The 22,437-nt window shown below is 40.2% G+C and overlaps 1 protein-coding gene across 2 annotated transcripts in view; it reads left to right on the top strand.

Annotated features, from left to right (window-relative positions):
* Positions 1-22,437, top strand: part of LOC126251125 (ribosomal protein S6 kinase beta-1) — a 207,081-nt gene that overhangs the window by 136,925 nt on the left and 47,719 nt on the right. For both annotated transcript variants that reach the window (XM_049951614.1, XM_049951615.1), the window contains one exon: positions 11,678-11,809. In XM_049951614.1, the coding sequence (XP_049807571.1) occupies positions 11,678-11,809 (132 nt within the window). The remainder of the gene's footprint in view (positions 1-11,677; positions 11,810-22,437) is intronic.

Here is a 22,437-nt window from a genome sequence, read left to right as displayed (position 1 = left end):
AAGGAGTGCTGTGCCAGGTGGCCCTTGCCACAGCTGGGTGGAGCCCACTTGCTGAGACACTGATTGGAGTGGGTGGTACCAGGGCAGATGATCTGCACATGAAGCTTGCTGACTACCCTTCCGTGACTGTCTCTTCAGATGGGAATGGTTCTCTCTCTGCTCTTACCTTGGTTCCCTCAGCATTCTCCTCCAGGCTACCCCATGGAAGGAGGGCGTGGTCTACTGGCTTGGAGTGGAACCTTTCCCTGTTACTTGGTTTTTTCCAGGCCCAATGGGGAGACTTTCATTGCTACCGAACCACTCTCTCTTTTTTTAATTTTTTTTTATTTTGTTTAATTTTTTGTTTTTTTAATTTAGTACATATTGAAGATAAGTTCAGTGAAGTTGACTCAGTAAGAAGTGAAATGGTTCCCTACTGATTAAAACTACTTCTGCCAGTCAGTTAACTTCCCTTTGGGCTTAAGAGTTCTTAGCTGATGTGCCGACGAGCATCACTCCTTACCGGTCCTGAAAAATGACACAGGACATTATCTTCCGCAGGGACCTCCTCCTTCAGTCTGATGACTAAATCAGGAGTAATCCGGCATAGCTCGTTCTCTTTCGGACCCTGATATTGATGTGGCTTGCTTTCTTCCCAACCACACCTCCTCTCGCCCTCCAGAGGATCAGGAGGAGGAGGAAGAGGTCTACAACAAGAAGAAGAAGAAGAAGAAGAAGAAGAAGTGTAAGCCTTGGGCTGCTACCCCTCCCCCACCCCCCTTCCTCGGTCATCCCAGGGGGTGTCACCCCTCCCTCTCAATCAGAGCCAAATCTTACATTCACGGATGTCACTCCGTCCTTTACCAGTGACTGACTTTGACTCAGCACAATGACCAATTCTGGCCCATTAGGCGACCATCCATCCTCTTGTACTACTCTCCTCCAATGGAACTATAAAGATTATTATTGTCAACTTCCAGAACTGTAGTCCCTTCTTTCTCTCTACTCTGTAGCTTGTGTTGCTTTTCAGGAATCTCGTTTTATGGATACTCATTTGCTGACTATTCGTGGTCCCCCAAGCCATCAGCAAGAACCAGGTTGGCACTTTGTGAGCCTCTGTCGGTGCCTGTACATTGGTCTGCACAACCATTGTTAGTTTCTGTTTCCCTCTTCATACTGTGGTGGAAGCAGTGGCATTTTTTTGGACCCATTTAGACCCTACAGTTACGATACGCAATAATTATCTCCCGCCAGACCTCTCCTAGGCTTCCTGCTCTTCCTGCTGTTATTGCTGTGCTTTGATAGCTACCTGTCCCCTCCCTTCTCGTTGGGGCTTTTAATGCCTGTACACTGTGTGGGGTGGTACAGCAACCATCGATGGGCAAGGTTATTGAAGACCTGCTGGCGGGGCATGATCAGACTCCTCAACACTGGAACCCCCACACACTTTAGTTTGGTATGTGGCACTTTCTTGCTGATTGATCTTTCCATCTGCAGCCCTGTATTCTTCCCCTCTGTCCAGTGGGGAGTTCACGACAATTTGTATGTCAATAACCATTTTCAGATCATCTTATTTTCTCTCCAACATCTCTCTCCTGGATGCACTTCCAGGTGAGCCTTTACTAATGTACTTTGTTGGGAATGATATGTTGCTGCCATAGGACAACATACTCCCTCTTCACAGCAATGGGCAAAGATCAGGTGCATTTTTGGCCGCCATCATCCTACAGGTGTCCTGGGGAATTTCCCTGAATGATGTTATCCTCACCAGCCCAGAGTCTGTCACTGAGGATATTGTTCAGTATTTCAGCCAGACTTCAGTGTCCATCCACTATCTGTTCACATTCTGTCTTCTATATTTTGTTCTCCAGCACCTGAAGCCTAATAACACCCCATTTAGCGAGTGGTAATTCACCAGGGCCCTTGCTCGCCGCCCCAAGATAGCTCCTGGACTGGACGAGGTGCACAACTAAATGCTTCAACACTTATCCGTGACTAGTCAACATCATATACTTTCTCTTTTTAACTGTTTGGAGCTAGAGGGAATCGCCTTCCAAATGATGAGAAAGTGTCTTTATTGCAGTTTTGAAATCGAGTAACAACCTCTTCAGATGGACAGGTATCATCCAATCAGTTTACTTAATGCCCTCTGCAAGTTACTTGAATGTGTGGTATATTGAAGGCTGTGTTGGATCCTTGAATCCCAAGAACTTTTGTCTTCGGCTCAGGGTGGTTTTCGCCCAGGCTACTGTACTGCAGATAATTTAGTCCACTTGCAGTGTGGTATCCGAACATTTTATGCTCATCATCAACACCTAGCTACAGTCTTCTTACATATGCATAAACTTGTGTTACCACATGGTGCCATGATATCCTTGCCACCTTACATGAATTGGGCCTCCATGGCCCACTCCTGATTTTTATTTGGAACTTTATTTCCTATCACAGTTTTCAGATACAGGTTGGCACATCCCATAGCATCTCCCATCTGCAGGAGAATGAGGTTCTTCAGAGTTGTGTTTGCAGTGTCCCCCTCTTTTTAGTGGCTGTCAGTGGTCTGGTGGCAGCTGCAGGACCCACAGTGTCCCCGTCTTTGTGCATTTATTTTTGTTCGTGCATGGTGGGCATTTCTGAATGCACACTGCAGGAAGCAATACACCGAATGCAATATTGGGCTGTCACTCGTATCTTCCATTTTTTGGCTGCCAAGACCTGTCTTATGCATTTGTCATTCCCCATCCAAATCTGAATGTTGATGGCCAGTCCATCAATGTGGTGAACTCCTACCATTCTTTGGGATTGGTCTGTGATTCCTGGTTGACATGGTTTCTCCCTCTGTGTTGACTAAATCAGACATGTTGGTTGCACTTAAATGCTCTTTGCTCTTACACCTCAGCAACACCAACTGGGGTGCGGACCAATATGCTCTGATACAGCTGTACATAGTGTTGATCCAGTCCCATGGGAGTCTCACAAATGGCTCGGCATCACCTTCGATGTTGCACATGCTGGACCCAATACACCATTGTGGAGTACAAATGACAATTTGTGACTTTCGTGCTAGCCCCGTGATCAGCCTTCTAGTAGGGGCAGGGGTTCCACCATTTCGGGTTCTGCACCAACAGCAACAGTTGATCTCTTTGTGCTATGCATCTGCTGCTCTCAAGAGCACCTGAACTACCATCTCCTCTTTCCAGATACAAAGCTCTGCCACCTGCAACAGTGGTCCAGGTCTGGGTTATGATCACCATCTGCATCTGGTCTCTCTTTCTGAACTCCAGCTTTCTCCTTGCCACATCTTCTCTGGGCCCATTCAAGTGCACCTCGGTGGTGCATCCCTCGTTCACAGTTCTGAAAGACTCAACTTATCCTGAGGCCCTCTGTTGTTAATTCTTCTGCAATTTCAGTACATTTTGTGGTTCTGAAGTAGTCTACACTGATGGCTCAATGGTTGCCAATCACACTGGCTCTGCTTATGTTCATGCAGGATGTAATTAAATCCACTCCATGACATGGTGGCCATCTCTTGTGGTCTTCAGCATTTCCATTCCTGCACAGAGTCGTTCCTCCTCTGTAGTGACTCTTTGAGCAGTTTACAAGCTCTTGAACACTGTTACCCTCACCACCCCTTGGTTCTGACTATCCAGATTTCCTATTTTGCCCTCGAACAGTGCTGATGCTTGCCCTCGAACAGTGCTGATGCTTGGTAGTCTGTCTGAACTGTCTGGAGCTAGGGTCATGTCGCATCCTGGGGAGTGAACTCACTGACAGGCTGACCAAATTGGCTACCGGCAAGCTGCCTTTTAAGATCGGTATTCCAGAATTAGACCTACAGCCAGCATTACACTGTCTAGTTCTAAGCATTTGGAAAATGGAATGGCAAACACTGTCTTTGCCGAACAATGTATGAGCAATAATAGAGTCCACAGATTTGCGGAGCTCCTCTATCCAAGCCTTTTTAGAGGATTCCATCGTTCTTTGCTGGCTCTGCATTGGACATACTTGGCTGACACATAGCAATCTTCTCTATTGTGAAGATCTGCCCAACTATCTTCATGGTGCCCATTTCATGGTTGTCTACATTTTGTTGGACTGTCCTAACCTAGTAGCTGCCCGGGGTGGACTCTTAATCTTCCTTACTCACTACCTCTGGTGTTAGTGGATGATTCCTCCTCAACTGACCTAGCTTTACAGTTTATTCGTAAAGGGAGTTTTTACTACTGTCTCTAAGGCAGGGCACCTCAGTCTTGTAGGCCCATTGACTGGTTGGCTCGACACTCTGTTGCCTCCTATGCCCTGAATAGGCAGTGGCTGTCCGGACTTAGTGGTCTGCTCCAGCTCTCGCCCTACCCACCCTTTTGTGCTCTTCTTCCCCCTTCTTGCATGTGCTGTTCGACTTGATGTTCTTCCTCTGTTTTCTTGTGCTTCTCTTACTGTCTCCATGCCACAAGTCTTTTTCTAGATGTTGTTGGATAGGGTGGTGGTGGTGGTGGTGGTGGTGGTGGTGGTATGTCCCTCATTGTACTTTCTGCCTTTAGCACCCTCTGGCTGCTCCCTGGACTTGGCACCTCACCTGCATTTATTCATTTACCTTTTCCTTCTTGGCAGAAGGGACCGATGACCACATTGTTTGATCCCTTTAATCATTAAACCAGCCAACCAACCAGCACCAGGATGAGTTTACATTTCTCCCCTGGCCCCTGGACTCCCTGGATTTAAACCCTATCAAGAATCTGTATGATTGGACTGTTCATGCCATTGATCCTCAACTGAGAATCATAGTACAACCAGCCTTGGCACTGGGGTTGGCATTGCTCCACAATGCTGTCGGTACCTTCCAGAACTTCATATACTCTCTTCCTGTACATCCTGCAGAGGTCTGCATCGTAAAAGGTTATTTTTCAGGCTTTTGACAGATGGTCACATTAATGTGACTGGACAGTGAAGAATAAACTAAATTTCAATTATTCTTTTTGTTCAGATGCCAAAAACATGTGCTGGGATGTTCAGGACGACATGTGCCAGTCCTAATGTAACAAAAATCAAAATAAGAGGGCTTTTCAATAAAGAGTGATCATAATTTTTTATATTTATAATTTTTCATGCTAAAATTTAATCTTATGATGCTCTTTTAGCTTAATGTGCAGCAAACATGCCATAGTAGTTTCATTGTTGGGACTCCTGGTTCCTACCTGTGAGAGGCAGGCAACGTCGGACATGTTCAATATCGCCTACTGTCGCAATGGAGGTAACATGTGAGGAACAATATGCGACTTTGAAATTCTGCTTTCATCTGAACAAATCTTCATCTGAGGCCTAGCCAATGTTACTGGAGGCCTATGGAGAGTCTGTTCTTCCCTACAACACAGTTTGAAGATGGTTTAAAATGTTTAAAGACGAGAGACAATCAATTTCAAAGGAAAGTGGACCAGGTGCTCCAGTTACTCCTCATACGGAAGAAAACATAAACACTGCTGCTGTCATTGTGAGATAGGATCGACGAATTACCTTAAGATCACTTTCTGAAATACTGAACATTTCATTGAGTGCCACCCACACATTGGTGGCAGAAAAATTACACGACACGTTTCCATGCGCAGTGGGTTCCAAGACTGTTGATTCCCAAACAAAAGGTCATTCGCATGCAAGTCTGTAAAAGTTTGTTAGAGGAAGATCTGGAGTTTCTTTCAAATGTAATCACTGCTAATGAAACTTGCCCACATCATTTTGATCCTGAGAGTAAACAGCAAAGCCAAGTGTGGAAATCTCCTTCATCACCAACCCCCAAAAAAGCAAAAGTGGTTGCGTCTGCTGGGAAAGTTATGGTCATATCATTCTTTGAAATTCGTGGAATGGTTTATCAGCATGTTGTACCTGCACACACATCAGTAACTGGACAATACTACAGGGATGCCCTGAAAACATTGCAAGTTCATACGAGGCGCATAAGACCACATTCCCATGAAGCAGGCTGGATGCTGCACCACGATAATGTGTGGCTGCATATTGCCTATGTTGTTGCTGTATATCTTGCAAAAATCAATGTGAAGTGCATCCCTCACCCTCCCTATAGTCCAGATTTAGTCCATGTGACCTTTTTTCCTATTCCCTAACATGAAGAAACGCCTTCGTGGGAGGCATTATCAATCATCAGAAGCAGTGGTGAAGGTTGCCGAGGCGATTTATAAGGACATCTCAAAAAATGGTTTCCAGCATGTAATTGAAGACTGGCAGAAATGCTGGGACAAGTGCATCACATTCATGGGAGAGTACTTTGAGGAGGACTATCAAAATTGAGGATGAGTAAAGGTATGTTATTAAAAAAAATGATCATTTTTTATTGAACAGCCCTCATAATATGGAGCGTCAGTTTTTTAAAATTTCACAGCTATATCAGTGTTGTCACTTTGTATGCACTTGTGAACCCAGTTGTTAATTAGCTTTCCAAGTGAAGTAAGTCTTTGAGTTGGTTTGCTTTCTGATACTGTATGGGAACAACTCAATGTACAGCATGTGTACATATGAAGAAAATAAAAGAGAAATAGAGATTACTTGAAGAAGAACAACAAGGAGGAGGAACATATGATAAATCAGATTTATCACCTGATGAGTATGAAGGATTAGTACTTGAAACTGATGGATAGACGGATGGTGATGAAAATGAAATAAGTTTTGAAAAATAGAGATTTCTTCTTTGGAAAATACAAATCAATGAAATGGGATGAAGAGCCCTCCACCAAGAAGTATAATGACATGACCTCTGAATACTGTTATTCATCTACCAGGTATGTGAGATGCAGCTTATTTGGATTTCAAAAGGATTTGATAGTTCTTTAAAGTGTGCCAAAAAAGAACAAGATGTGATACTTCTTTCATATATGCATTTCAGTAATGAAATAGATGACAGCACAGGAAAGGAAAAGAAGCCTGAAATTATCACTGTGTAAAGTTCCACAAAAACAGTAGTAGATACATTGGATGAAATGTACACCATCTACTCCACACCAAGAAAAACAGAATGCTGGTTCTGTGCAATATTTTTCCATATCCTGGATATTTCTGGAATAAATGCTCAAATAATACGTACCGGAAATAATGAGAACGATCACATGGCCATTATATTGTCCCTATGACAAATAGGAGCTAATACCACCAGTTATACACAAGAGAGCAGTGACGACATCCTTACCCAAATCCATTGAAAAGGAGGTGGCCAAGATGATAACACAAGAAAATGAAAACCAAGGATTTTCAGCAAAAAGAGCAAGGCTTGCAAACAGGAAAGTGGATGATGAAAGAAACAAGAAGGGAGAATGTACAGAGTGCGTAAGAATTAACAAAGTTTTATGTGAAGTACATAAAAAAAAAGTCTGTCGTGTAGTTTCAATATTTAATGAAATTTTCAATGAAGAACATGTTTCTGATACTGAATGAAACATAAAATATTTTAGAAAATTTTAAACTTGACAGAAGTAAGAGATACATATCATATATCAATTTAACATGGAAAGAAAGAAATATTAGTTTTTTATTACTATGTGTAATGTTAATGTTTAAATTACTATTACCAATGTGTATAATGTGTATAAACGAGTGGAAAAGTTTGATACTTCAATACAATAGGCTAACGTGAAATATAGATTTTTTCATTATAACAGTATTCAGACTCTTAAACATTGGATCGCTTCCATCACCCTGCACCAGTACTGATAATGAAATGCAGTGCTACAGTCCTTAAAGTTTAAGGGACAACAGAGGACCCATAATGAAGATAATTCAATTTAACACTTTAGATAAAAATTGCGTACTTAAATACAGTTTTTGTGTAAGACTTGTCATTTTATTTACAACATTTCCTGCCCCTCACTGGCATCCTTTCCTGTTCTTTGCTCTAGGACCAGAAGCCAGAAACTTCCAAAAGTGTTAACTGTACTTGTTGCAACAGTTTGGGAATAATCTCGGAGACCAGAGATTAAGGAAAGGCACATTTCTAGTTCACTCTAATGCACACTGCGATCTTGTTCCAGATACACATTCATATACTTGTATTGGTGCTCTGTGATTACTGTCTACACATAATATGAGAAAGGAAAGTGAAACAGCTTCAAAAAAGAAAACCAAGACCAGTTCCACCTATACATCAGATGCACTGAGATTGCTGCCCTGAAAAAAATTATACCGCATTTCTGTAAAGGCATTCCCTTACTCCAGAACAACCAAAAGAGGTGTTGTCTTAGCTGCAATGTTTATTTTAACAGTTAATTTTCCTTATCTGTTGTTATGTAGGTGACTGTTGTCCACCAGCTGAAGCTGTTAAGACTAAATTTTGTTGCCTCTAAAACTGACAAAATTACCAATGCCACCACATTCATTGGAACAAAAGGTTAGAGGATCTTACTCCTGTACTATAGTGCAGACTGTTCCAGCTTGAATGTCAGTGTATGCCGTGCTGCCTGTGGGCATTGGCATGCAGAGGTGGGGAAACAGTGTAAGCATGGGCAGTCAGGCAGCCAGACCATAGCCTACACTATACTGCCTAGGTTGAGTGACCCCAGCCATGGGAGGCGAACAGTCTTGTGTATGCCAAGAGGCAGGCATTAGTACCACCTGGCAGGCAGCATGTACAGTTGTGCCTGCCCACAGTCATTTGAGGTTGTGTATGCCCAGTGAGACAGTATTGAAACAACTTGCCATAGTGCTATGAGACAACGGTTTTGGGAGACAGTGATAACGAATGAATCGACCAAAGCTGCTACCTGCCCAGAACTGATGCCAGATGCCTGATGCCAGAACTAAATGCAATTTTTCAGCCGTGATGTTCCCCTGCTCAAAGTCTTTGACACAGGTGTCATGCGAAGGGTACACTTGCGAGTCAACTTGCACAAAGGTCACCTTTGTGAAGTTAGTTGCAAAAGATTTGTGACAATGTTAGACATCCTTTTGGTGTTTACTAGACAGTTTAGTTGTATGAGCCTTTTATCCTTATGGACTGTGGCAAACAGTAGATGACTTATCTTGATCATCTTTGAATACCAGTTGTATTTTCTACATTGTGAAGTTACACATTGGCATTTGCTATCTTGCACTGTGACTGGCCAGCTTTTGTTATTCTGAGTGCTTCTGGTTGCTGGTAAATTGTATTAATGAGTAATCATCTTGTGGTGCAATTCTTCTTGTTACGAAAATGGGACGAGAAATTCCGCCTTATGCAAGACACCTTTTTTCCTGTTTTGTTTCACCCATACATGTTTCAGCAGTTTTGTGCTATTATTAGTGGCTTTAATTTTTATTTTTAACTGTAAAATTGATGTTACATATTAACATTTGTATTGTTTATAGCCATATGTCAAAGTTCCATTTATAGCTTAATTGGTGAAAAGTGGATGTATGCATTATTTAAAGTACCTTACATGATGCTATTGTCCATTTATTTTGGTAGCTATTCTGCTACACAGTATACAACTTGTCATCTGCAAAATTGAAACGTATTTTATTTTTCTGTTTGATAAACTTTTACAAATGGAAATGAGTCAGTATCTCGTTTTTTGTGTGTAAGTTACAGTTTTGAAGTTGTGGTGCATTCTCCTATGTTGTTGGTGAGGTAAATAGGCTTACTTCATGACCTGTGGTGCTTGGTACTACACTTTTTGTATTTCTCAGAACATAGGCAGAGTTTCGCTGCCACTACATGTTGTTGTGGCTGTGTGGTATTCATATGTTTCGTAGTAGCATGTTTTGGCTGGGTGAGGCATGTGAGTTTGAATTGTATTTGGCGTCAGTGGTTTTTGTGTGTGTGTGTGTGTGTGTGTGTGTGTGTTTGTTTTGAGAAGTGGGGCAGAGAGAGAGAGAGAGAGAGAGAGAGAGAGAGAGAGAGAGAGATTCTTCCATGAGAAGTTTTGGTGTAGGTGTTGTTTGTATAATTCTATTGCATTGAAGAGTGTTTTGTTGCACAGTGATGTGTATTCATTGAGTTCTTTCCTTGGGCTATTGATTTTTGGTAGGGTAGAGGTGGCAGAGGAAATCACATGTGACACTTTATATGTAAAGCCTGCACATTGCTTATTCAGTTCCAGTGACTACTTACAAACTTATATCTATTCAGTTACCATGCACTATATCTATAGATAATACCAGCATTTTCCTTTTGCAGAAAAGATTTTGGCATTTATGGAACAGATTTGGTATGCTAACAAGATCAGTCTCCTTTAATTTTTCAAGTAATATTTCCTCATCTGCATATATTCAGGAATAATGGAAGAATGTGGCATGTTGCATTTCATTACCATTAGTGCCATACTGGACCTTACCTCTGACTGTTCATTGGGTTGCTTATTTGCAGATGTGAACTAATTTCATGCAACAATATGGAGTGCACGTTTTGACACACCTGCCCCCTAGTGCACAGTCTTCTGAAATCCCATGGGCACTTACTCATAACTCTGTCTCTCCCCCCCCCCCCCCCCCCCTTTCCTCTCAGACCGCCCAAGCCTAGCCACAATGCGCGCGCGCACACACACACACACACTATTGTGAAGTAATGTCTTTTGAGGAATTTGCACTGTTTTTAACAAATTGGCATTGTATTAGAGATGGTGAAGGCTAGAGTCACCATTTGGTCATACTGATTTACATTTTTCCATTGTTGCTACTATAAGGCCGTGAGTAGGGACCTGGAAAATTGCTATTGGGGGGGATAGATGCAAATATAGATGCCATTTCTGACTTAAAATGTGAAAATGCGAATTTTGTTGCGAATTGTATTCAGATGAACTCTTGAATCACAAGTGGTTCAAAATAGCATTGTTTTATGCATATAGACATCAAGAATGTAAACAATTACTGGTTACTGGTATTGTACTAATTCTAGTGAATTCCTGTTTGGAAAGTTGTGTATAAGAACATTGTTGCAAAATAAAGAGCATACCTATACATGAATGCAATGACGTATCAGTGCACTTGTTAAATTATGCTCTAGTGCCATGTCAAACAGTGGGTGTTTGAATGATGTGCCACATATGGCTTGGGACCTAGCATTTTAGAACAAAACACGTACATTTGTCTTTGAGCTAAAGCTGGTGTTACTTGAAACTGCGCGCACTTTAGCATTGGGAGTCAGGGAAGATGGCGAACACCACGTCATTGACTGTCGCTTGGTCACCAGATCATATCTGTAGCACCAGGTCTCACCTCTTGTAATGGCAGTTTCCAAATGCTGCGGATTCTTGTCAGGTATTTGGATGAAATCTCCAGATTCTCCATCTGAATTTGCATCTGCTCATCTCTCATACAAACAGGGCACAAATCCCCTGCTTTTTCGACTATTCGTGAGCAATAACGCTTACATCATCTTTGCTTATATTCAACTCTTCTGTTAGCATCATCCACAAGTGTACATAACATTCATTTGATGTTGTCTGGGTTGTGCTTGTTGATGGTTGGCCAGAATGCAGCTCATCCTCAACACCTTCCTTTCTGTCTCTAAAGTGTTTAACCAACCAACACACACACACACACACACACACACACACACACACACACAGTAATAGATATTAATTAGCTGATGATTGTGATTACATGCATATGCTCAAATGAATAAAAGTTACTGGTTAAGCTTTTGCATAAAAATTTAGAAACTCTGTAATTTGCTTCCTCTATCTTGTTCACATTCATTATGTAACTTGTTGTTGTCTTTAAACAGAGGCAAGTGAACCAGCGACTGGGTTCAGGTCCAGGAGATGGTGAAGCCATAAAAATGCACCCCTTTTTCCGGCATATCAATTGGCTTGATGTGCTTGCACGGAAATTGGAACCACCATTCAAGCCTTCTTTGGTTTGTATCACTGCCCTAGTGCTTTCAACATTATACCCTTGTAGCTTGTACATGTTATGCAATATACCGGGCGGTTATAATTAAAGTGCAGATACTCACAAGGGTCCAATGTGGGCTGTAATTATGATATGACAACAAAACTTAGTATATAGTCTAATGTGTTAATGTGAAATCAGTTTACACTGGATAAAATTAGTTCCAGTTTTGGACACAAGGTGCAAATCTGACACTGAATGTAGGAAATATATACAGAAATGTTTACATATCTAATGGATTAGGAACAGGAAGTGGACAGAAAGTCAGACAAGTGAAAAAGATATAGTGTTGATTTTATTATTAACTGCCGCTCACACCATCTGTTCAATATGAGTATTGGAAATATCGTCAAGGTGCTGTACAGTGCCAGGTTTGCACCTGTTAGCCAAAATTGGAACTAACGACCCGGTACATTAGACATAAGCATTGAAGCATGGTTCCAGTATACAGGCAGTTAGCCTGAACAGTATGACTCAACGTAAACAAAACAATAACCTGGAACATCTTGTCACAGCAATGGGCTGGTTTAAAAGTAGTAAAATCTCTTCCTTTTGTGTAGTTTGGATGTCGATCCTTATCTAGCCATGTTTTGTAAATCCATCATGTTTGCAGAATATGTCAGACCACAAATGTACCCTGAGGTGAGCAGATAAAGAGGAAAGAAAGTGAAGATTATTGAACCTGTGCAAGGAGTTGGAAAATGCTTGTTTTTAGGTAGTTCCAAAATAGAGCCTACAATTGTGGCTCGTCTGTGGCTCCACCCCTCCACACCCCGACCCCTCCAAACACACACACTGAAATATAACTTTCTATTTATATTACTTGAAACAATGTTAAATCTTGTTAAATAGAGAGAATATTTTATAAATGAGATGACTTCTATTGACAGTAAATACTAACTTTTATAAGTTCAGTTAGCAACATGAGATTTACCTTTTGTGTAGTTCCTGTAGTGAAGTTCTGCAAGAAGTCATTCAGCAGTAAATATATCGTTTTTTGGTTTGTGTGATGGCTAGCTTTTAAAGAGCAGGGTAAAACTTTGCAAAGAAAAGTATTTTTTCTTATTAGTGTCCAGAAGTGGTGTCGACTAATGATGAAATATAGAATATTTGAGACTCTGGAAATCTAACTTCTAAATAATTTTGTGAAACTGCCGCCCCCTCCCCCCCTTTTTTATATTACAATAATTCAGGTTATTATTTAGAAAAATTATTTCATACATTTACAAGTTTCATGGCAGACATCTGCAAAGAAAACACAAAGGAATTTGCCAGCTTACGGCAAAAATTAGTCATCGTTAATAAAGTTTAATATTTCCTGTTTAGAAATTAGAATGCTCATCAGCAGAGCAAATCGTTGTGGGGAAATAATAATATCGCAGTAATTGTGATGAATAATACATCATAAGACAAAAATAATAATTATAATATTAAGAAATAGAGCTCACTAGAACTAAAATGTTTAACAAGATAGAATCTGAGGCTGACAGAAAAGAGCTAGAGAGGCTGACAGAAAAGCGCTAGAACAATAGAGAGTGCAAAATCGGTTGCACATCGTAATTTATAGTAGTAACAGAGATGTTAATGCCGCACTGATCACAGTAAGCTTGACATTAACACTAGACGATCAGCATTATATGATCACTGCTGTTAATGCAAAATATATCCTTCGTTCGACATTAATAATTAATTATTTCTACCGAGTCATGGGAGGCGTTATTTGTCTGCTGATGAGCATTCTAATTTCTAAAAACACACACACACACACACACACACACACACACACACACACACACACACACGGGGGAGGGGGGGGGGTGTTGGCGGCAAGTTCTGTCAAAGGAATTGGTTGAAACCCTGCGTGAATTTTCTGCCTTTGTTATATGTAGGGTTCAGAAAACGTAGCATCTATTTTTCGCAGAATTCGCATCTATTTTTTGTAAAATTCGTGTCTATTTTTGTTGAAGTTCACATATATTTTCTTTGTTTGTAAATGATTAGACACACAAATCTAAAAGGTTGTCACAGTACACGAGTGAGGGGACAAATTATTAGTAGTTTGTCTTTGCAAAAACTTAAAGGTTTTTTCTTCCATAATGACATCTGTGTTCTTCGTTTGGCTGTATTTAAGCTTTCAAAAATGATTGTTCTGTTGAAAAACAGAAGCATTTTCCCATCAGTTAAGTGACTGAGTCTTCGATATAAGGTGTTTCTGGGCGTAATTTTACTTTACCCACCCAATTTGAAGATTAACAAATCTGCAGCCTACTAATTTCGACTATTTGTGGGCATTCATAGCCCTAAGACACATGATTAACGATGCTACTGATAGAACCAAACGTACGGCAACTAGATTGGAACATTAGGGGAAGGATTTCAGCATCATCGAAAAATGTTTCAGATTTTGTTTTCCAGTCGCTATAGTGCAGAAGACAGGCGCTGTAGGCCATAATCACAGATGGCCGTGAGTGGAAACAGACTAAAATTTTGACCACCACAGGGGAAGGAGCTTATTTCAAAAGAAGAAAAGAAAACTATGGGCAATTGCTTGTTGAAGTTGTTAACGACATACTTCAGGTCCGGCCTTTAACAATATTCAGTGCAACTAAAGTTCAAAACATCCGCCGCCTAAGTTGCCATGTTAAAACTGTCTGCATTATACTACCTTTGATCTTTAGCTGGCAAACAAACCTACATGTTTCTGGTAAATAGCTAGGTGCCATGGCTGAGTACTATGTTGCCTTACGCAACGTGTATCTTACACCATTCAGCCGTCCACAATTGACATGGCACATTGATATGTGGTTACGTCCATGCACTTTTTTTTGCAAGTAGGTTCTTGTCAACATTATCTTTCTAAATTGGGCTTTTTCAGTAATTGCTTAAATTTTCAATATTCTACACAGAAATAAAGCTGTTTCAAATGCTCTCTAATGAATAGCCCATCTAGATACAATTTGCTACGAAACAGCGTCTGTTAAATAATTTCACATTTTTACATTTTTAGGCAGGATTCACATCTATTTCTCATTTGTTGCAAAGTGCGGATTTTTCTGGCCCCTGGTTATACGTATGTTGTTGTATGTAGAAGAATGAGATTTTCACCCTGCAGCGGAGTGTGCGCTGATAAGAAACTTCCTGGCAGATTAAAACTGTGTGCCGGACTGAGACTCGAACTCGGGACCTTTGCCTTTCGCGGGCAACTGCTCTACCATTGGCCAACTGAAAAATGTTGTGTTACTAGTAGATTTCATGGCAGCGTTGTTTCATAGTTCCCTTTTATGCTCTCTAACTTGTTATGTTAGTGTGTTTCAGTAGCTGCATTCACGGAACCAGTATTTATACTTGAGCTACTGACAATGGTCACACAGATAAAAGATTTGACAAATGTTATTCTGAAAGTGTCAGTACTCTGGAAAGGTTCAAGAGATTAATGATTTAATATATTTGCATTGTTCAAATCTCAAAGTTAGTGACACATTGTCAGCTTAATTGCACCCATGAAAATATTTTTATAATAGTGTACCGTTCGGCTCAAGACAATGTCACAATGCACATTTTACGCTCTGTGGCATTTCTGTTCTGTTCATTCTTCTCAGCAGGGGATAGTTTGATTGAAAAAAAACATAATGAAATATTTTTACCCGTCACAAACTATTGACTATATTTGGTAGAAAATTACACTAGTTTTCAAATGAGAAGTGTGTTCCCACCACCTCTTTCCCCACCCCCTCTAGGCTAGTAAAGCCCCTGAGTATAATTATCTCAAGTTATTCAAGAAAATTGTAGTAAACAAGTAGCAGCTTCATATGCATTCCATGGTGAATGTGGACTGCCACATGTAATTTGTAAAAGAATCTACTGTGGATAACAGAAGTGTAGAAAGTTAAAATTCACGAATGGTACGACAGAGGAAGGAGGAGACTGCATAGAGAAAGATGTGAGTGTAGAATGACTGAAAGGAGGACAGGAGTGAAGGAGTATGTTAGTTAAGGACTAGAGTAAATTGGCTTGTTTTTTGGATTGGTTTAGATTTGCGAAATGACATTTTCTTGGTTTATCACAATTTAGTTATTTATCAAAATATTGAACTAAAATTTTGCAGGTAAGTCTGTTGCTTATAGCAAGGTTACCTCCTGTTTTCTTAAAGCACACTGTGGCTGAAATTTTTAATTTCCTTTAAATATTTGGCATCTGGTTATTACGTGAACTGTTGTTTCCCCTTAAAGTTTTGACAGTTGAAATTGAATATATCTTATTTTGTCCTCTTGTTTCTGATAATTTTGTTTCCTTTTTGAAGCTTCCATGTTCTTAAAATTGTTTTTCTTCACATTCAGTTCTCCACTATTGGTGTTTCCTTGCTCTTCTCAGAGGATTGCCATTTCCTACAGTGTGTGTCAGTTCCTCATCTGTTTAGCCTCATTTTTCTAAATTCAGTTTTCCCAGAGTATTGTTGAAAAAGTCTGGATTACTTTTAAGTTTTAATCTATCAGGTTTTTTTTATTTTTGCAATTTGTATATTATTTATTGTGGGCCCCAAATATTTTCCAACTCGTAAAAGGATGTCCTGAAAACTCCTAAAAGCTTTGTAAATAAAACAAATGTCGTTAACATTATACATTTGTATTCTTTATGTCTACATATTTGCAGCCTTCTGCCACTAGAGTGCTCTGAATTGTAGCGTGTAACATGGCTGTGCGTAACATAACTGTCAGTGCTTGAGAAGCAACAGGCTGTAATTGAGTTTGAAGAGATAGTTCATACATGGAGCACCCTCATGTTTAGCATGACAATGCCAGATCACACGAGTGCTCTGACATCTGCAATAATCCGATGCCGTGGGTTCACTGTCGTACCATCATCAATCATGCTCCGTACAATTCTGACTTTGCCGTGTCCAACTTTCATCTGATTTCAAGACTTAAAGAACATCAAGGACATCACTTTGATAGTGTTGAAGCATTGCAAGCAGAGGTGAGGTTGTGGCTCGATCAACAGTCAAACATTCTACAATAACAGTGTCAACAAACTGGACTGTAATTGGGAGAAATGTGTTCATTGGCATGGTGACCATGTTGAGAAATAAATGTGTAGACAAGAAGAATAAAGATGTATAATGTTAACAATGTTTGTTTTATTTAAAAAGCTTTAAGGGACTTGTATGTGAATAACGGTCAAAAAATCATTTTTTAAATTTTTGTCTTAAAAAATTCTCTATAGTTTTCTGAATGACAAAGTTTACTTCCAGGAAAATGAACCACAGAAAGTATCAAAATTAGAGGAATTTAAAAGTGGATGCACGTACCACAACATCCCCGTGGCACGAGGCCAGCTCTGTTAAAAATAAAGTTTTGCTCTCATTTGTTTCATTTTTATGACTTTTTAGTCCGTTAAGTTGGCTAACTTGTGAAAGCTTTACAATTGATCATCTTTTGTTTATACAGAGAGTTTAGTCACTGCTTACTGTTGTTTTGGTGTGAATATTTGATGTAAAGCGAAGTAATTGTGTGCATGAGTTTCTTCGTCTTCTTTTTCTTTTTTATTTGTGTGTGTGTGTGTGTGTGTGTGTGTGTGTGTGTGTGTGTGTGTGTGTGTGTGTGTGTGTGTGTCTTTCTTTCTTGTTCCACTTGGAAAGCAGTGGGAAGAATTAAGAACTTCAGTGTTAAACAACTTAAATTTTATGGAAATCGGTTCACAGGGTGTATATGATCCGGGAAAAATCTGGGAATTTTTTCGTTCGGGAAAAACCCGGGAATTTTTCATTGTTTTAGATACCAGTTAAATTTTTGTGATTTTTGACTGGTAAGAACCAATACTCTAACGAAGGATATTACTGTATCCTGCTTTTGCAGAATAATACTGCAGTTACAAAACATGAACGGAAAAAAAAAAAAAAAAACTTAAGTCGCAAAGGAAATGCGCCTTATACAACAACAAAACACAGTGCTCATACAGGCGTCTGCCAACCAAAGTCTGTCAAAGGCTGTAGGAAGAATATGCAGTGCTTCCTAACAACAAATTGCCTCCGATGAGCGTGACGTGACAGCTGTTCACATTAAATTCATTTGAGCAGTTGCGGGTGAGCTCTTGCGCAAGCGCAGTTGAGTCGTGTATGAGTAGTACCTTCTCCCGCCTCTGGCTACAAATGTGTGGCTGGGCACCACTATCTAAATTGCTCCGGTTCAGAAATATCGTAGATCCGGGGCTGATGCACAGAGCAGTCTGAGTTGTAATGGGGAGGTGGGTAATGTCCACATGACCTGTGTTTACGTTTAGTGATTTTGCTGTTTCCTCTTCATTTATTGCTCTCGCATTAAATGAAAACAAAACGGATTTCTGTGGCCGGGAGCTACCAAATGAATTAAAATACGTTCGCATTATTATGGAAGGATAAAATATGTTGTTAGTTTCAGGTTTTATTTCCACCTTTCTGACAGTCAAGCATTAATCTCCTTGCAGAACAATGAAGTTATTTTTGTCGCTTGCTAAAGGGATTTGGATTTTATTAATCTTTTGCACTGAGGCAGTCAATTTATTTGAAACGAAGTGTTTAATTTCACACTGTGGGCAAGTTTCATCTGTTAGCTGCATTTCAAGTGCACGTTTTCCATCTTCTAGCTCATGTGGCATTATGCCATAATAAAGAACCAAACATGAGATAATACAGTACTGGTACTCAAGAAAATTTACATCCGAATCTGGACATAAGATTGTGCACTTTAAGCCGAATTATGCATTTTAGTATGGTTCACGAAATTCCGATGGTCTTGAAGTATACTTTGTCTTGTTTCTTTTATGACATAATGCAAGATCTTTTAATGTTTTACATGTACCAACATGCGGGCTTCCTGCGTCATTGTAGCTGCGCAGGCACAGTGACCCCTGTTATCTGGCGCTCTCTAGCAACTGCTGAAACGACCCAATTTCTAACAGGTCATGGGAAAATATTGCGAATGGTGGTTTGAAAAGTGTTACTTTGAAAGTAAATTTCCTTTTACGCAAGACGAACTATGTGCGATAATGTACGATGAATTTCTTAAATCACAGAGCATTCGACTCTCATTTAAAAATCAACTCTTTGAGGATGACCATCTAGAAGAATTTCGAGCCCAGAAGATCTGACAGTTACGTTTTAATTAAAAATTTTACTGGCACATTTGTATGATGTATCTTAAAGTGTAACGCGCGCAAAAAGTTCAGCATTATATGTGGAAGCTTAGCTTATCTTGCAGATTATTAATCTTAGAGACCAATATATTTATGAAAGCTTTGTTTTTCTTGTAGCAACACTATGTATATTAATTTAAACCATTGACTTCTCTTTTTTGTGTGTTCGTGCTACTACTTATGAGTGATCTTGCTATTGGTTGACTACATCACATGTCCTATGCTGTCATCGGCTGGCGAGATCACGTGACATGAGCTATGACTGGCTTACAAAAGCGCGTTGCAATTTAGATTTCATTGCTTCCGGAAGTAACATGCAGTGTTTGATGGAATTCAAATTTATACCTCCGTAACACGAAAAAATGCAGCGTACTTGTTGCTGCACATCAAAGATCTGGGTTTCGTTTTCTAAAGTGCCAGCAAATTCTACCTCTGTGTAGAAAACCATAAACATTCTAAGGATTGATATGTTTTACAGTGGCGAGGAAAAGTATACTGTCACTTAACACAGAAAAAGTGTATTTTCAGCTGGGAAAAATCTGGGAATTTTTTTTCCTTGTCCATGTATAGACCCTGGTTCACCAAATGGATTAACTCTGCTAATACTGAAATAAAATGTGATACAACACTTCACTCAGCTTCAACTACTCAAAGTGCTTCAAAGCTAGCTGGGAAAAATCTGGGATTTTTTTTTCCTTGTCCATGTATAGACCCTGGTTCACCAAATGGATTAACTCGGCTAATACTGAAATAAAATGTGATACAACACTTGACTCAGCTTCAACTACTCAAAGTGCTTCAAAGCTAAACTGACATATTTGGACAATGGGCTTGGCAGTATTAATACTGATAATATAGTGATGACAACTATTGATTAAGGTTGTGTTGTTGCCGTTGAACACTGTTTTATCTGAACTAATAAATAAAGCTTTGCGGTGTAAGGACTGTGGCAGTACTGGTGTGAGGGTAGTTGTGGAGATACATGCTAGAAGAGCTTGTGCATCAAAATTAATGATTGCAAGGATGGTTTGCAGCTGTTCAGAAAGAATCTGCGGGACTAACCGTCATTCTGTCACTGTGGATGAAACATGGATAGATCACTCCACTCCTGAGACCAAGCAACAACGTAAACAATGGGTTACCAAGGAAGAATCTGCACCAGAAAAAGGCGAAGATCAGTTCTTCGGCTGGAAAGGTTATGGTGACTGTCTTTTGGGACTCGCAAGGGATAATCCTCATAAACTATCTGGAAAAGAGTAAAACTATTACAGGTGCATATTATTCATCGTTATTGGACCGTTAGAAAACCTAGCTGCTAGAAAAATGCTGCCAATTGGACCGCAAAAAAAGTGCTTTTCCATCACGAAAATGGACCAGCACACACCTCAGTATTTGTGGTCGCAAAATTAATGGAAACAGGATTCCAACTCGTTTCACATTCCCCATATTCTCCAGACTTGGCTTGCGAGCCAAAGATTTTATTCAAACGAGGAGGTGATTGCAGCAACTAATAGCTATTTTGCAGACTTGGACAATTCCTATTATTCAGAAGGGATCAACAAATTAGAACAGTGTTGGATGAAGTGTACAAGTCCAAAAGGAGACTATGTCGAACAATAAAAAAGTTTTACCCCAAACACGTAAGTAGTTTGATGTTTGCACGGACTTTTCAAATGCCCCTCGTATGTGATGTGCTATGAAAAGTTGAGGGAAGCATAGTCATTTGATATCCTCAGGGAAGGTTTGGTGAACAGATGTAGGAGAAAGAATATGTAGAGATACTGCTGTGACCGCCCAGACTCTATTCACAAAATCATCAGACGACGACGACGACGATGATGATGATGATGATGATGATAAGGCCAGCTCCTAAGAAGAAGATAAATTTTTATGGGGGTTATAGTCAGAGATCTCACAAAGATTTCAGATTGAGTTCCCAAAGACTGAATGAAACAGTACAATCTGCGGCAGCACTGAGATAAATATGGTCGTCAAGCCATAGGGAAAGAATGTGAATGTTAAATGTTTTGGATGTGGACATAGGGGCATATGAAACAAAATTGCAGAGAACAACATTGCCAGATATGTGGACGTTCTGCATAGTTGTTTTAATGACAAAAACTTAGAGGCATGGAGGTTGGTCACAGGGCAGGCCTCACACCATGCTGTTAAATGGGGCAGGAGGTGGTGTGTCCACTACAAAACACTCCCAGTAAGAGTTAATCCAAGTGTGAAATCAGTGGCAGACTTTCTTCCTATTAGTTACATAAGATTTTTTTACAGGCTCTTAGCTATCTGCGACAAGTCACACTGGGTTATTAAGTAGCGTAAGTGGGGACCATGTAGATACAATCAGTTCAATGGTAATAGGTTTCACAGTGGGGAAAGGTAACTTCTGGGGTGATACAGAAGTTCTTCCCATGGTCGACAGTGCCTATAAACTCATTCTTGGTTCAGATTTCATGGTTAAACGTCACACCAACGTTGAGCAAAGTTTCATCTGGGCTCTACAGCCAGAATACCATTACTGTCGCAATGTTCACCTCCATAGACGAGGTCCCTTAAAGTCAGCTTTCCGGTTATCATATCAAAAGGTACTTTGAGAATAATCTGGGTTGAAATAGAAGCTGATCTTCCTGTGAACTCTTTGAAAATCATTCAACCTTTATTTGAGAATGAAGAATTAGAAAAGATGAAGTGTTTTTCATGGTCAGATTTATCCTGTGTGTGGGGGAAATAGGAGGGAGCAGAGTAGTGCCTGTCAGTATTGGTAACTTTAGCCCTCAGGTGGTACAGTTATCACATGGTATCCCAATAGCTAATTGAGAAGTACTAGATGTAGATCAGTTGGGCAGAGATTTAACATTGAATTGCATCTCAGTGGGATAGTGTGTCAGCCGGATGGCACTGAGAAATAAGGTAGCAAATGGAGGAGGACAGGACAAGGACAGGGAAAAGCTTTTGGAAGAATACGATGTTTGATCCTCGTCACCCATTGCTTGCTATGCCACTAGATCATCATACTTCCACTGGAAATGAAGCTTCTGTTTATAACAAACCATACTATGTTCCTCAAACTCTAAACCTGCCATGGAAGAAAATTATCCAAAGACAGTATTTTCAACCCTTTCTGGCCATTATCAGTATCATCATATGCCTTTTGGGCTGAAAAATACACCAGTTACTTTCTAGCCATTGCCAACAGCCTTGCAGCAGTGAGCAGTGGTAACACCAGTTTCCATCAGATCACCAAAGTTGCTCACTGTCTTGCTTAGCTATCATTTGGATGGATGACCATCTGGTCTGCCAAGCACTGTTGACAAGCGAGGTGCACTCGGGCCTAAGGAGGTAAACTGAGGAGCTACTTGTTTGAGAAATAGCAGCTCAAGTCTTGTAAACTGACATATGGCTGGGAGAGCGGTGTGC

The sequence above is a fragment of the Schistocerca nitens genome, chromosome 1 (assembly GCF_023898315.1).
Source record: "Schistocerca nitens isolate TAMUIC-IGC-003100 chromosome 1, iqSchNite1.1, whole genome shotgun sequence".
Classification (NCBI taxonomy): Eukaryota; Metazoa; Arthropoda; class Insecta; order Orthoptera; family Acrididae; genus Schistocerca; species Schistocerca nitens.
Note: the sequence above shows the minus strand (reverse complement) of the source record. Positions and strands in the feature narration are given on the sequence as shown.